The sequence below is a fragment of the Delphinus delphis genome, chromosome 8 (genome assembly GCF_949987515.2).
Source record: "Delphinus delphis chromosome 8, mDelDel1.2, whole genome shotgun sequence".
Taxonomy (NCBI): Eukaryota; Metazoa; Chordata; class Mammalia; order Artiodactyla; family Delphinidae; genus Delphinus; species Delphinus delphis.
In genome coordinates this window covers 19,822,280-19,839,116 of record NC_082690.1, presented here as the reverse complement: position 1 = coordinate 19,839,116, position 16,837 = coordinate 19,822,280, and the positions used below count along the sequence as shown (strand labels likewise).

General features: G+C 40.2%; 1 protein-coding gene across 1 annotated transcript; it reads left to right on the top strand.

Annotated features, from left to right (window-relative positions):
• The first annotated feature begins 1,009 nt into the window (after positions 1 to 1,009).
• Positions 1,010 to 16,570, top strand: NNMT (nicotinamide N-methyltransferase). Its single transcript, XM_060017929.1, has 3 exons — positions 1,010 to 1,300; positions 2,283 to 2,490; positions 16,078 to 16,570. Exons 1-3 carry the CDS (start codon positions 1,147 to 1,149, stop codon positions 16,508 to 16,510), a joined length of 795 nt encoding a protein of 264 aa, XP_059873912.1. The 5' UTR covers positions 1,010 to 1,146; the 3' UTR covers positions 16,511 to 16,570.
• Positions 16,571 to 16,837: the final 267 nt, after the last annotated feature.

Below are 16,837 nucleotides of genomic sequence, written 5' to 3'. Positions count from 1 at the left end.
ATGGGCTCTTACTAAGTCATCACCCATGGAATACCATGCATTTGCTGCAATTGCATTTGGTACAATATGACAACAGTCAACTAATCGCTCAGTGTTTTGAACACCTGTTAGGTAGACCCCCCAGTGATGTGCAGTAGGAGTTATAAAGAGAACCGAGCCATGGTCCTTGATCTAAAGGAGGTGGTTTTTTAGTGCATCATACATGTAAAATTTAGTTTGGGAAGTAAAATTGACACAGACAAAACCAGAAACAAATACATGACACCACAAAATCAAGTGCTTGGCTAGTTGAACTAATTCTAAGGGCAGTATGAGTTCAGAATTGGGAATTTAAGGAATTCTTTAAGGAAGTATGGGGCTTAAAGTTCACTTTGAAAGAACTGTCAGGATATGGATTGACAAGAAAGAGTGGGGGGCTGGGGAGGAGGTGTTTTCCAGTTGCTGAGAAATGGCACTGGGGAGGATGGTGAAGCTGCAGACTACAGAGAGGGGATGAAGGGGTGTGTAGAGTACAAGGAGAGAGTTAATTGATCTAGTTTTTAAAAATTGCTATTTTACTCTCTTTCCAGACTTCATCTGAGATTCCTTCTTTAGCCAACATACCTTAGCCCTGAGCACATTTCCTCTCCTCATCTTTCCCTTTTTCCTTTTTCTTTTCTTTTCTTTCTTAAGTTGTTTAAATTTAAACCCTTATTTGTGACTCTCTTTCCTGGGAGAATCCCTGCAAGAAGAATGATGGTGCCATGGGAAGGTGACCCATCTGTCTGAACCTAGAGGTTCTTCTATGAGTTAAATAACTTCCCTGGTGAGCCCAGGTGAGTCTTCTTGTCTCTAGTCCGTTGCAGCTGAACTTCACCCCTTGGCTGAGCATTGCATACAGCTCATAGCCCTCCCCCTTCCCCTTCCCCCTTCTTTTAGGCTCCCTTCCCCAGGAATTTCATCACTTCCTAGAACTGCCAAAACATTTCTGGTATATTTCTCTCAGTTAGTGTTTAACTAAACATCTACCTTTAAGGAATGGGCTGAACTGATGGAAGAAATATTGATAGCCAGAAACTCAAGAAGACAATTTCTGCAGGGTGCCTCCCTGGCTTCTGGAGGGGCGAGAAGGAGGGCAGTGGACTGTTGGCACAGGAGTGAGACACAATGGAATCTGGCTTCACCTCCAAGGACACTTATCTGAGCCATTTTAACCCTCAGGCTTATCTAGAAAAATATTATAGCTTTGGGTCCAGACACTCTGCAGAAAAACAGATTCTTAGGCATCTTCTGAAAAATCTTTTCAAGATATTTTGCCTAGGTAAGTTTGTCTGTTGTCTGTGTGTCTCCCCTCCAAATGTTAGTCATATAGAGAGAGTCTCAGGGCATAACTCTTGTGTCTAATCATTGTTATTTGACAGCCCTTTGGGCATCACCCATTCATTTAACTCGGATAAAAACTAACATTGGGGTGGATACTTTACAAAGTGCTTTTATATCCATTATCTCCTTTGGCCCTGCAAGAGGATAATCTAACAACTGGAGTTCTGTCCTTGATTCTACATTGATTTGCTAGGTCACTAGCCAGACATTTCACTTAAGAAATGGAGATTCTAGGGACTTCCCTAATGGTCCAGTGGTTTAAGACTTTGCCTTCCAATGCAGGGGGTGCGGGTTTGATCCCTGATTGGGGAGCTAAGATCCCACATGTCTCATGGCCAAAAAACCAAAACATAAAACAAAAGCAATATCGTAACTAATTCAATAAAAACTTTAGAAATGGTCCACATCAAAAAAAAATTAAAAAAAAAAAAAGAAATGGAGATTCTAGTAATTATTCTATTCCTAACTCAAAGGAATGTTGTGAATGTGCATGAGATAAAGACCTCCCATGAAGGGAGGATGCTTTTTGAAGAACTGGATGTTTTTTGGAGAAAGACGTTATAAAAACTCAATTTTTAAAAAATTTTAACTTTCTCTCAAAGCATTCCTTAATAGTTTTTACATTATCTGTGTGGCAGTCTTTCTGGATTAGGGGTCTGTACACCAGATGCAGATCTTTTTTTTCCTCCTCCTAGAGCTAAAAATATACCAGCAACATGCTCTACCCTTGAATGGGGAATGGAAAGTAAAAAATGTTTTAAAAAGAGACATTGAGGGAAGAGGGGTGACTAGAGAGATGGTCCGTCTTTGGGGCTCTCCTTGGGGCTCCCCAGCATAGTCCTGGCAAACAGAGTGCAAATCAGCTCTATCTGCCACCATATTATGCCTGACCCCCTTCCTCATTCCCTCCTCTAAACCAGATGGTGTGAAGGGAGACCTCCTGATCGACATTGGCTCTGGCCCCACCATCTATCAGCTCCTCTCTGCCTGTGAATCCTTCAAGGAGATCATCGCCACTGACTATACTGATCAGAACCTGCGGGAGCTGGAGAAGTGGCTGAAGAAGGAGCCAGGGGCCTTTGACTGGTCCCCAGTGGTGGCCTATGTGTGTGAGCTTGAAGGGAACAGGTAGAGAAACTCGGGTCTTCTTCCTGGCATTCTTAGGGTACCTGTGCACCAGTTCATTTTTCAGAACCAAAAATTATCCTTAGAGTCCAAGTTGAAAAGCAAAGGAAACAGAGAGAGAGGGACCAAAGAGAAATCCAAATGGAGAAAGAGAGAGCTAGAGAGAGAGAACGAGAGTGAAGCACATGCGTGTTGTGCGCACGCGCAGGCACGTGCATATGTGTGTGTGTGTGTGTGTGTATGTGCACCAGAACTGCAGAAGACATAGCTGAAAAAACTGAAGAGTTGGTTACTGAGCCAAGATGAGTGGTCACAAAACCTTTCCAGGCCTGTGTATGGATACAGTGTGCAGGTCAGATACTGTAGGACCTTGTTTTAGGAAAACTTCAAGTAAGAGGCCAAACCAGCTCCTCGCTAGAAGGTTTCAGGTCAGGGCTTGCCGCCCTAGTGACACTCTGTTGCTAGCCATCCAAATGCATAGATCTCTGCTGTGAAAGTGGCTAATGCTGACACCGCCAGATATAACAAAAATCTGACTAGGTTTTTAAACTGAGATTAGCAGCATAAAGGAATTATTGGAAAAGAATTTGTTACTCACCATCCATAAAATTAGGGCTTTATATATTGACAACTAATGATCAAAATCTTATAGTACCCTATCTGTAAGTAAATTTAAGCAAAAGTTTGTTTAAATTACTAATTTCTCCCCATGCAAGAAATTGGCAATAGACTACCAGCCAGAGGTGAAGAGTCGAGCACTTCATTTTGTTATTCCCTCGTCCCATTCTACAGCCCAGCCGACCATCAGTGCCTGGAGCATCATGGCTTTGCTGCTATGAATATTGACAAGACCCCAGAGACTCCTTTGTCAATGGCACAAAAAGACCACTTTTGTGTTCTAGTGTTTAGCAGAGGAGGTGCCTTGTCTCCTAGAGCTCACATCAGGGAAGGCAGGCACATGCCAAATCATTTAGGGCCTTCAAGGCCAAGTTAATGCTTGTGGACTTCACGTGTAACAAGAAGACATCAGAGGTATAACTAGGAGAGTGATGTGACCCAACTTACATTTACAGAGATCTCTCTGGCTATTGTGTAGAGAATCGATTGGAGGTTTAGAGAACAAGAGATGCAGAGGGAGAGATGATGGTGGCTTGGACTAGGTGATGGAGAGAGACAGAAGGTTTTAAGATGAATTTTTGAGAGAGAATGAATAAGAGCTGGTAGTGACTGGTTAGTGGGAATGAGGAAAGGGAAGTATCAAGGATGACTCCCATGTTCCTGAACTCGAACAACAGGGGGATTGAGGTACCATTCCTGAATCCCAAGTATGAATATAAAATCATGTGTTCTCAACCTGTCGCTCAGGAGTATGCCTACCTCCATGTTCTTCTGGAGTGATTGATGGTCAATTCATTTTTCTATACTTGCACTTATATTTGATTCCCATCTACTTACCAACTTTTGTTTATTCCTGAGTCAAGTTCTCTTCTGAAAATTTCTCTAAAGTCTGCTTCTATTTCTTTAACCCTCCCATTTTCTTTTAAAGGTCTGCTGGCTTCGGCTTATTAGGCGTATTCTAAACTGTATATTCATTTTCTTACATACTGTTGCTACATTGTCTTATTGGTAGTAAATGTGGATTGTCAAATCTAAGTTATCAAGATGACTCATTGGTGGTACAATTCCTTATAGCACAGAAGTATGAATAAACTAGAAGTTTTACCTTGTGTTCCCAATTAAACTTTTTGGTATCATGCTGAGTCACTAAACTTCCACTGGGTTTTTTGGTCTTTTATTCCCTTTACCAGGGATAGTAAGTATTGAAATCAGAGAGTTTGAGTCCTCCAACTTTGTTCTTTGCAAGATATTTTGGCAAATTTAGTGCCATTACTTTTAGAATAAACTTGTAAATTTCTTCAAAAAAAGTTTACTGAGGGCTTCCCTGGTGGCGCAGTGGTTGAGAGTCCGCCTGCCGATGCAGGGGACACAGGTTTGTGCCCCGTCTGGGAAGATCCCATATGCCGCAAAGCGGCTGGGCCCGTGAGCCATGGCCGCTGAGTCTGCGCGTCTGGAGGCTGTGCTCCGCAACGGGAGAGGCCACAACAGTGAGAGGCCCGCATACCGCAAAAAAAAAAAAAAAGTTTACTGAGATTTTTATTGTAGTTTCTTTGAATTTACAAATCAATTTAGGAGAATGGATATATTGCATCTCCAGTCCATGAACATGGTTTATCTCTACAGTTAGTTAGGACTTCAGTTTCTCTCAGTTCTCATATTTTGCATATATTTTGTTAAAATGTCCCTGTGTTTCATGTTTTTTAATGCTACTGTTGATTGTATCTTTTAAATTTCAATTTCATTTTATTAGTTTCATCTGCTAGTATATAGATGTACAATTGATTTTTTGTATATTAGATCTTGCTGACTTCATTAATTTCATATTTTATTTTATTTTTTATATTGAAATATAGTTGATTTACAATACTTGTGTTGGTTTCAGGTGTACAGCAAAGTGATTCATTTAACATATATATGTATATATCTATATTCTTTTTTCTATTCTTTTCCATTATAGTTTATTACAAAATATTGTGCTAATTAATTTTAATCATTTTTGGTAGATTCCATAGTATTTTCTATGTACATTCTTATATGAGATACAAATAAAAATACTTTTACTTCTTCTATTTCAACTTTATGCCTTTATTTTTTATGCCCTATTACATTGACTAGGACCACCAAAACAATGTTGAACAAAAATGATAAGAAAAGACATTTGTGTTTTTTTCCATATCTAAGGAAAAAATGTTCAATGATTCATCATTAAGAATGACATTATTTATAGGTTTTTCATAGAAATTCTTTATCAGACTAAGTTCCCTTGTATTTCTAGTTTCTTGGGGGGTTTTAATCAAATGTTAAAATTTGTCAAAAAATTTTTTTGCATTTACTGAGATGGTCATGTGATGTTTCTCCATATTCTGAGAACATGAATTATGTTGGATGATTTTTGGTATTTAAACCAAACTGGCATAAAACCCTTGGTCATGAAGTAGTAATCTTCTTATGTATTACTGGATGTGATTTGCCAATATTTTTTTAAGGATTTTTGCATCTATATTTCATAATATTGAGCTATAAATCTATTTTCTTGTTATATGCTTGGCAGATTTTGATATCCGCATGATGCTAACTCATATAATAATTTGGAAGTGCTTCTTCCTCCCCTAATTTTTGAAGGAGTTTGTATTATTTCTTCCTTAAATGATTGATAGAATTCACCAATGAAGCTATCTGAACATGAAGGTTTCTTCCTGTGTGAGGAAGTTTTTTATTAAGAAGAGTATTCCTTTAATGACTATTTGGATTGTCTATTTCTTCTTTTGTCTGTTTTGATAAGTACTATTTTTCAAGGAATTTGTCCTTTACATCTCGGTTGTCAACTTTATTGTCATAAAGTTTTTTTTACAATATCCCTTTATTACTCTTTTAATGTCTGTAGGATCTTTGGTGATTGTCCCTCTTTCATTCTAAAATTGGCAATTTGTCTTTTTTTTAATCTTGATTGATCTTGTTAGAGATGATACATTTTATTAATCTTTTCAAAGAACCAGCTCTTGGCTTTGTTGATTTTCTCAGTTGTCCATTGTGTATTCCATTGATTTCTACTCCTATTTTTCTTATTTTCTGTCTTTCACTTACTTTAGTTTTAATATTCTCTTCTTTTTCTAGCTTCTTGAGATAGAAGCTTAGGTCATTTATTCTCACATGTTCCTTCAGCACTCTTTTAGCTGCATCCCATGATTTTTGATGTGTCATATTTTTGTTATTATCCAATTCAGCATATATTCTAATTTTCTTTGTGATTTCTTCTTTGACCATAAATTATTTGTAATTGTGTTGCTTAATTTCCAAAATTGTTGGGATTTTTTTCTAGATATTGTTACTGGTTTGCAATTAAATTGCATTGTAGTCAGAGTTTTATTTTGTGACCCAGCATATGATCTATTTGGTGAACCTTCTATGTGCTCTACATTGAAAAGAATGTATATTGTCCAGTTGTTGGTGTCGTTTCTATAAATATTAATTCAGTCAGGTAGATTGATAATATTGTTCAAATTCTCTACATGATTTTTTGTTTACTTATTGTATCAATTACTGGGAGAGAAGGATGTTAAAAATCTCAAATTATGATTGTGGATTCATCTCTTGCTCCTCATAATTCTGTGAACATTTGCTTCATGCATTTTGAAGTTTGGTTATCAGCAGCATACACTTTTAGGATTGTTATGTCTTCTTGATGAATTGACTATTTTATCATTATATCTCCCTTTACCTCCAGTAATACACTTTGTTTTGAAGTCAACTTTGAAATTAATATGGCCACACCAGCCTTCTTATTCCTGTTGATGGCATAAGGTGGTAGGGGCCTCTAAGATGGTCCCCACTAATCTTCACTTCATGTATTCATGATCTTGCTTAATTCTCTCCCCATGAATATCCATTGGATTTAATGACTGGATTCTAACAAATATGGTGCTGTAGAGTGATGGGACATCAATTCTGAGATTAGGATACAAAGAGACTACAGCTTCCCTATTGGGTGCTCTCTCTTACACTCACTCACTTGTCCTAAGGAGTGAGTTTGGAAGCAAATTTACCCCCAGGTGGGCCTTCAGATGACACTGGACAACTCTGAGAGTGGCCAACACTGCAGTCTCATGAGGGACCTTGCACCAGAGACACTCAGCTAATCTGTACCCAAGTATCTGACCTGCAGAAACTGTGAGATGAATGTTTGTCATTTTAAATTGTTAAGTTTGGGCGTAATTTATTATGTAACAATAGATAAATAATATACATGGTATAGCTTTTTCTACCCTTTTGTTTTCAACCTGTCCGTGTTTTTATATTTAAAATGACTTGTTTTCAAATAACATGTAGTAGGTCTTGCTTTGCAATCCAACCTGACAATTTCTACCTTTTAACTGGATTGTTTACTCAATTTACATTTAATGTAATTAGTGATATTGTATGGCTGAGTCTAAATCTACCATCTTGGTATATATTTTCTATTTATCCCATCTGTTTGGTGTTCATTTGTACCTTTGTCCTGCTTCTTGTTGGTGAATGAAATATTTTTTGTTTTTCCATTTATATAGTATAATTCTACACATTTTTAGTATGCCTTTATCTCCTCTATTGACTTTTATCTCCTCTGTTGACCTCTTTTGTGTTTTGTGTGTGTGTATGTGCATGCATGTGCATGATTTTTCTAGAAATTACATAATATATTTGCAACATCTCATGAACAATGTAAGATATCACAACAGTGTAATTCCTATAACCCACTCTCCTGCCCCTTATACACTTGTTGTCATATATTTATTCTGTATAAACTATAACACTATAATACACTGTTATAATTTTTGCTTTAAGCAGTCAGTAGTGCTTTTATTTGCTTTATTGTTTTATTTTTAATTTTGGTTAAGAAAACACACATCATAAAATTTATCACCTTAATTCTTTAAGTGTACAGTTTTGTAGTTTTAAGTATATTCACATCAGTCAGTAGTATTTTCAATAAATATATATAAAGTCTTCTGTGTTTATCCACAAATCTGTCCTGTCTAATATTCTTCACTCCTTTCTACAGATCTAGGCTTCTATCTGACATCATTTCCCTTCACCTGGAGAACTTCTTTTAGTGTTTTTGTATAATGTATTTCTGCTGGAGACAAATTCTCTCAGCTTATCAATATCAGGTAAGAATCAATAATTCTTTTCTTCCTCGTAATATGAGGAATTTAACAATTTTTGACACCCAAAGTCCTTCTGGCATCTTCCTTCTCAAAGTTTATTGTTAAACTTTGAGATTTTAAATCCAAATATTGTAATTTAAAGTATTTTTATATTTTCTTTGAACATCATATGCTCTCAGTTTGTAATCATATTTGCAATTATGTGGATGTATTTTATGCTCATTTTATAGAATTTTTTTAGTTGTTGAGTTTTTAATTCCGATTCATGTCATAGTCAACCGAGTAAGTCTTTGGACCTTTTTCAAGAAGAACACAAAAGTGACATATTTCCTACACCCATGAATATTGGGAAGGTATTTTTGGTGCCCTTACTCATGAGCAACATTGTAAAATTGTTTAATATTGCTTAAACATTGCTCCACGTTTTTTTACCGCATTAAGTAAGAAATCAAGAGAGGCTATTTTCACATGCCATTTTAACCTGTAAACCCCTTACTTAGAATTTTATGCTGACTAGAGCCTTCAAACATCAGATATGTTCTTCAAGATAACAGTAATTTCAAACTTTTTAAATGGACTATGTGATTTCACAGAATGAAATTGACATTAACTAGAAGAAAACTGTAGTGATGAGGATTTAGACAATATTCAAAATTATTAAATAAGGAATTTCCCAGGACTTATAGAATATCAGGGAAAGTTTATCAAAATGTTCTTAGTCGTTGTCAGACAGCACATCTTTCCAAGGACCAAATCATGCGTCAAGAGGCTTTTAGAACTTTGCTCTCAATTTCCCTAGCTATCACAAGCCTTTCCATCTTATTCAGAAATGAACCCTTAACATCTAGCAGGATACTGAAAGCATTACTTATCTCAAGCGAGAATCGTCAGCTCGTAACAATTGTTCCTGAGACACTGTCCCTTCCCAATCACTCTGTCAGACTAAGGAACTGTATTTTTGGTGGTAAAATTCTGCATTCTCACCCTTATCCTTCTGCTAGATCCTGTGGCTTCAACTGTTTTGAGAATGATAGTGATCCCATTCAACTAATGTCTTTCTTGCATCTTCAAGTTCCTCTATCAACCCATAACCTATTTCCCCTGAGATTATTTCTTCCTTATCTTAAGCTATTTCTTATGCTGACTGCTTCCAGAGACAATTTGAGCTGTCTACTCTTCCTCCTGTTCCTCTGGAGTGTGACTCAGACATTTAGATACCACTCATTTTTACAATTATCCGAAAAGTTGTAAGACACTGGTACCAAATTCTTGTCTCACACTATACATATTCATCAAGTCAGCAAGTCAAATACTAAGATATAACTAACTACTCAAGAACGAAGCAAGGAAAATGAGCGTCACCTTAAGAAGTCCTAGAAACGGCATTAACTTACCTCTGGCACCTGGAACCTGGAACACGTTGCCTTGTGGTCCACAGACGAGCAGCTTCCATATCATCTGGGAACTTATTAGGAATGCAGACTCTCAGGCCTACCTACAGAATCAGAATCTGCATTTTAACAAGATCTGCAGGGGACTGTATGCATTTTACAGTTTGAGAAGCACTGGTGTTTGGAAGGGAGCTCCCCAACAGGTATGTCAGGACACGCTGGTGGGGATGTGTTAGAGGTGTGCTCTGCAGGTTCTCCTCAGCCCTCAGCCCTTGGGGCAGGGGTCTGGGGAAGTTGGAGCCCCTCCTGGTTGCCTCTACAGACAGCAGCTCCTCCACTTACCTCCGTGTACCTGACAGGAGAAAGCTTGAGCACCTGTAGAGGTGGCGGTTCTCTGAAATAAATACTTTCCATACAAAGATTTTCATATCTATTGAAAAAGATGTTGTCTAGGGCCCCCAATAGACATACCTGTGCCAAATTTGTTCTGTGAACTAGTGAAATGCCTCTATCCCAAAGCATCCCTGTATTCCCAAGTCTTGTAAAAGATTGATATTCTTTCTCAAACTCGCCATCTTGGTGGTCATGATGATTGTCTCAGGGATGACTGGGAAAAGCTTTTGCCTTTTACAAGGATGCCTTTCTCTTGAGCACGGGCTCTCACTGCATTATCTCTTGGAGGAAATTAACAGGACGAAAAACCTTCAACTGTCCATTTCTTCAAACGGTAAACATTTCTATTCCTGTGTGTCAAAGCATCTCAAACTTAATGTGCCCAAAATAGAGCTATGATCTTCCCCAAATCTGCTTTATTTCTGGTATTCTTATCTCCTTGAATGGCATCATCATATAATTAATTGGAGAAGCCAGAAACCTGGAAGTCAGTCCTGTCATCTCCCTGTCAGTCATGTTTCATGACCAGCAGCAAGTTCTGTCCACTTCACTTCCTGAGTTCCTCTTAAACCAGTATATTTCTTCCAGTATTTTCCATGCAAGCTGTTTTCTTGGTCCAAGCTACCAACCTCTCCTTCCTAAATGGCCTCCCACCTCCATTCTTGTCCCAAATTGATTGCCTCAAAGTATAAACCTGATCATATCACTCCTTTCCTTAGCACCCCCTTAGTATCTCCCCATGGCTTTTAGGATAAAAAGCAAAATTCTTAACATGGTCCACGAAGCCCTGTCTAGTCTGGCACCTGTCTTGTGGTCCCCAGACTAGCAGCTTCCATGTCAACGGGTGGGAACTTACCTTTTTGCCTCCCGTTCTGCCATGCCCTGTTTTGTTTTCTGAGGTTCAGCCACACTGGCATTCTCTTCTCCATGTTTCTTCCCACCAAAGGGCCTTTGCTCTTGCTATTTCCTCTTACTGGAGTATCCTCCTCCCTCCCTACTCTCTTTGGTCCAGTTCACTCCTACTTATTTATCCTCTGTTTCTCTGCTCACCTGACTCCTTTCTGGAGGAGCTGTCCCTGATGCTTCTACACTGGGTCAAGCTCCTAGTATTCTTCTCTTAGTGCCATGTGCCCCTCCTGCCTGGCATTCATCACAGCTTTAATGTTTCAGTTTTGTGGGTGATCATTGGATTATGTCTTCCTCCCACACCAGACTGTAATCTCCATGAGGATAGGATTTGTTTCTCATTGACCCATCTTAGGTCTCTACTGCCCGGTGCTCTTCCTGGCGCACAATAGAAGGTCAAAAAATATTTATAAAAGAAGGGACTGCATGCATTTTGCTTTCCAGATGTTGCCTCCTAGCGTCACTCAGCTGTGGCCTGTATCGAAGGTTCACCAGTGATCAGTCCTTTTGCTCTTACAATTCTCACATTGACATCCAAGCTTATTCAGCTTTTCATTTCCTTTACACGTCTTGATGGTTTTCCCTCAGGAGGGCCTGCTGGAACCTCTGGGGATGGGGCTTGGGGAGGTAAGTGGAATGGAAAAAACATGTCCAGGGGATTCTGATTCACCACCCGCCTTGCAGCGTCAGGGCAGGAAGATCCTGCTTTAAATCTCAGGATAACTACCTAGGGTCCAGACAGACAATCTTACGAAGTGTTCTTCCCAGGAGTCCCACGCTATCCTTTCCTTCCCCTCTCCCTCCCCAGTTCCTTCAGGCTTTTATAGACAGCATATTTACAGAGGCTGCGGCTCCTTTTTTTTGGCATATTGATTCCTTTGAAAGGCTAGATCTTTAGAGCTAGAGAAATGGCCACACGGTGGTTAGCTTTCTGTAAAACTGCATAACATTTTTCTGGTGTGTATTTATTCCCTACCCCTTGAGCTAAACATGAAGCTGAGTGGTAATTGCCTGTGTCTCCAGGTGAGTCCATTTCGTTGCAGGTGTGTCACAGGCCCTGAGGAACCCTGAGGTGTAATCTTTACATGGCTGCCTCAGCAGCTGAGTTCACCAGTGTTTGTAGTGCGTCCAAAGACAAGCAGGTATCCACGACAGTGGGTGTTTCTAACAAATTTCCCTCTCAAATTGGCACCTTCTTTGCCAGCTTTCCAGATTTCACAGTGTGTCTCACAGTTTGGGAACAATTTCCATCATCATCTAACTGGCAAGTACTAGTTCTGTGGCAACTTGTGTTTTTAAAATAGCTTCATACACAGTAGGGCCCAGAGGTCCAACCGGCCTCTGACGTAATCACTTAAATACAGATTACCATAATGTTCCCAAGAGACAGCATCATCTCTGGACACGTTCAAAAGAACACTACATTGTCACTTGTTTAGCTTTCTGTATACACTTAAGTTATCCATAGGTGAGGATAGGTTATTTGAATTTTTTCTATTCTAGATTAATTTACCTCTTCAAAGCCATGTTTCACACAGACTTTCATAATGTTGAATTATTATTTTTTATTCTTAAAATGATCTGTCAAATTATGCATGCTCTGTCAGGTGGGGTGGAAGCTTTGTAAGTGATTTCCCTATTTTTAGAACGACTAACCCTCCTGGTTTGTCCAGGACTGAGACCGGTTCCCAGGACATGGGATTTTCAGTGCAAAAACCAGAAAAGTGCAGACCACTAGGACAAATTTGTCACCCTACTACCATTTCTACCCAAAGAAGGGGAACAGGTAGACCCAGTCAAAGGAAATTATCATTTCCTGTATCTCCCAGTTTATTGGTCAGTAGGAATTCCCTGAAAGTAATATCTTGCAAAGCTTTTCTCTCTCTCTCTCTCTCTCTCTCTTTATATTTTTTTTGCGGTACGCGGGCCTCTCACTGCTGTGGCCTCTGCTGTTGCGAAGCACAGGCTCCGGACACGCAGGCCCAGTGGCCATGGCTCATGGGCCCAGCCGCCCTGCGGCATGTGGGATCTTCCTGGACTGGGGCACGAACCCGTGTCCCCTGCATCGGCAGGCGGACTCTCAACCACTGTGCCACCAGGGAAACCCTCTTTTTTTTTTTTTTAATATTTTGGTTGGCATTTTTTAAAAAAATTATTTATTTATTTATTGGCTGCACTGGGTCTTCATTGCTGCGAGCAGGTTTTCTCTAATTGTGGTGAGCAGGGGCTACTCTTTGTTGCAGTGCGCAGGCTTCTCATTGCAGTGGCTTCACTTGTTGCGGAGCACCGGCTCTAGGTGCGCAGGCTTCAGTAGTTGTGGCTCACGGACTCTAGAGCACAGGCTCAGTAGTTGTGGCGCACAGGCTCAGTAGTTGTGGCATGTGAACTCTAGAGCACAGGCTCAGTAGTTGTGGTGCACGGGCTTAGTTTCTTCGCGGCATGTGGGATCTTCCCAGACCAGGGATCAAACCCGTGTCCCCTGCATTGGCAGGCGGATTCTTAACCGCTGCGCCAGTGGGCAAGTCCTCTCTCTCTCTCTTTTAATAGAACAGCTTTATTGAGATAAAATTCACATAACATACGATTCACCCATGTAAAGGGTGCCATTCAGTAGTTCTTAGCATGTTCACAGAATTGTGTGATCCTCAGCACGATTTTAGAACATCTCATAACTCCCCAAAGAAACCCTATACCCACAAGCAATCATTCTCCTTCCCCCAATCCTCTCAGCCCCGAGCAACTACTCGTCTGCTTTCAGTCTCTACAGACTTGTCTTTTCTAGATATTTCATATAAATGGAATCATACAATATGTGGTCTTTTGTGTCGGCTTCTGTCACTGAGCATCATGTTTTCAAGGTTCTTCCATGTTGTAGCCTGTGTCAGTTGTTCGTTCCTTTTTATTACTGAATAATATTCCATTGTATGGATAGACCACATTTTATTTATCTATTCATAATTTGTTGGACATTTGGGTTGTTTCCATCTTTTGGCTATTATGAATAATGCTGCTATAAATGCTCATAGACAAGATTTTGTGTGGACACATGTTTTCATTTCTCTTGGGTATAATCCTATGATTAGAATTCCTGGGTCATAGAGTCTGCCATACAGAGTGAAATAAGTCAGAAAGAGAAAAACAAATACCGTATGCTAACACATATATATGGAATCTAAGTAAAAAAATAGTTATGAAGAACCTAGGAGTAAGACAGGAATAAAGACACAGACATAGAGAATGGACTTGAGGACATGGGGAGGGGGAAGGGTAAGCTGGGACGAAGTGAGAGAGTGACATGGACATATATACACTACCAAATGTAAAATAGGTAGCTAGTGGGAAGCAGCCACATAGCACAGGGAGATCAGCTCGGTGTTTTGTGACCACCTAGAGGGATGGGATAGGGAGGGTGGGAGGGAGACGCAAGAGGGAGGAGATTTGGGGATATATGTGTATGTATAGCTGATTCACTTTGTTATAAAGCAGAAAGTAACACACCATTGTAAAGCAATTATACTCCAATAAAGATGTTAAAAAAAAAAAACCAACAGAATTCCTGGGTCATGTTAAATCTCTATGTTAAACCTTTTTTTTTTTTTTTTTTGGAACTTCCAGACTGTTTTCCAAAGTAGCTGGACCATTGTACCATCTCACCAACAGTGTATGTAGGTTCCAGTTTCTCCATGTCCTTGCCAACACTTAGTTATTATCTGTCTTTTTTATTATAATCATCCTAGTTGGTGCAAAGTGGTATCTCATGGTTTGATTTTCATTTCTCTGATGTCAGCGATATTGAGCATCTTTTCTTATGCTTATTAAGCTTCTTAAATGGAAAATTATAACACAATTAAAGGATGTTTGTAAATAACTGATTATACACACTAGGCTTTAGATTTTAACTAAGTATTTAAATAGGATGCCCACAGCTAATTGCTATTATCTCAAATCATTCTACCTGGAGGTAAATCTCCAAGTTTTCTTTAAACCATCAACTTTTCCTCAAGACCAGAAATGGTCCCAGTATAAATCTCTCTCATTTGCTCTGATGTTGGGCCATCCTCCGTTCTCTCTATCAAGCATCGTTGCCTGAGTGGCTGTCTTCTCTGGAGCCAGCGCCTGTGTGTTTCTTGCACATAAGCCTGGATTTGCAACCCTGGTGCTTTGTTGATTAACTTCCTCAAAGTGTTGGATACTCAATCATCACTCATACTATTTGGACTCAGTGGCCTTCTGGGCCCTTTATACACTCAGCGATTCCTCTCTTTGTCTTACCTCTCTGATTTTCTGCTACTTCTTTTCCTTTGTCTGTTCCCTTTCTCCAGTTTCTCTTGCTTACTCTACGTGTTTATTTAATTTTGTTCATTGGTTAGTTTGTTCCTTTATTCCTCCACTAATAAATTCCAAAAGGATCTGAGGCACTGGATTCCATCTCCTGCCCTTGCCTTTTCTCCTGTCATTAACGAATTTTCTCTCAAGAAACCCCATTGATTTGGCAGAAAAGGATAGGATTCCTAGCAAGGCTACCAAGAAAACGATCTCCATCAGGAAACATACTCCCTATCTGCACTATCTTTTGGAGCCTGAGAATGGAAACAAGGAGTTTTCATCTTTCTAGAAAGGCCCTGGCCACAGCTGTGTGACATGATCAACAGTTTCTACGAATGTCTGTGGATGACCTCCTATTGGTCAGCAGCTACTACAAAGATACCATTTCTGCATTTAAACCATTATTGCTTGATAGATGTGGCCAAACAGTCACTACCTTACAGTTTGGTGGAGGGAACAAGGGTAATAATAATAATAATAACAACAATAATAAATGATGTAGGCACTATTCTAAGTAGTAGAAGAAGAATTTCATGGGGGCAGTCCACTGTAGAAGCAGGCAACTAGGTATTTTTATTATCATTTCCATATTATTATTTACTTTGTAAAAAGATTTAACCCAGCACAAGGTAATATGGTCACCTTCAGATACCAAAATGGTCCCTCATTTCTTCTTTATCTGTTTTTACAACAGGGATGGCCCTAAGGTTATACCCTTTGGGACAACACTGCCATTTTCATTCCTGACCTAAGAGATCTGGGGTTCCCATGAGTGGGGTAGCCAGTGATCTTTGTCGGTTTGTGTGTTTCAGAGTCAAGGGGCCAGAGAAGGAGGAGAAGTTGAGGCGGGCGATCAAGCAGGTCCTGAAGTGTGACGTGACTCAGAGCTGGCCTCTGGGGGCTGTCCCTCTGCCCCCGGCCGACTGCCTGCTCAGCACGCTGTGCCTGGATGCCGCCTGCCCGGACCTCCCTGCCTACCGCGCGGCCCTCAGGAACCTCGGCAGCCTGCTGAAGCCGGGGGGCTTCCTGGTGCTCGTCGATGCTCTGAAGAGCAGCTACTACATGATCGGCGAGCAGAGGTTCTCCAGCCTCTGCCTGGGCCGGGAGGCAGTGGAGGCTGCCGTGAGGGAGGCCGGCTACACCATTGAACAGTTTGAAGTGATTTCCCAAAGTTATTCTTCCAACATGGCCAGCAATGAAGGGCTTTTCTCCCTGGTGGGGCGGAAGCTGAGCGCATCTGTATGATACCTTGGGATCACCATTAAAGCAATTCCTCTGGCTTACCCAGTTGACTTCAATCCTTGGTTCTAACTGCCATGGTCATTGTTCTGAGTAGAGGCTAATGGCTGGGGCCCAATGGTTCATCTAGGGCAGGGTTGGAGTGGTCAGTCTGCCTAGGAACCATTGGTTGACCACCTACTCTGTGCTCCCCATGTGTGCTGGTGTTATGAGGACTCCAACATGACCAATGGGCATGTCTAGTCTTCACTGCCTATGATTACAAAAGAATACCTCATTTTCCTTGAATATCCCAGTTATGATGGCTTAAGCCCACACATGCCTACAGAGAAG

Bases quoted from the DNA above. Each gene is read 5' to 3' on its own strand.
- NNMT (XM_060017929.1), top strand. From the start codon at position 1,147: ATGGAATCTGGCTTCACCTCCAAGGACACTTATCTGAGCCATTTTAAC. The intron at 1,301-2,282 runs GTAAGTTTGTCT...CCTCTAAACCAG, and splicing joins TTTCAAGATATTTTGCCTAG to ATGGTGTGAAGGGAGACCTC. The intron at 2,491-16,077 runs GTAGAGAAACTC...TGTGTGTTTCAG, and splicing joins TGTGAGCTTGAAGGGAACAG to AGTCAAGGGGCCAGAGAAGG.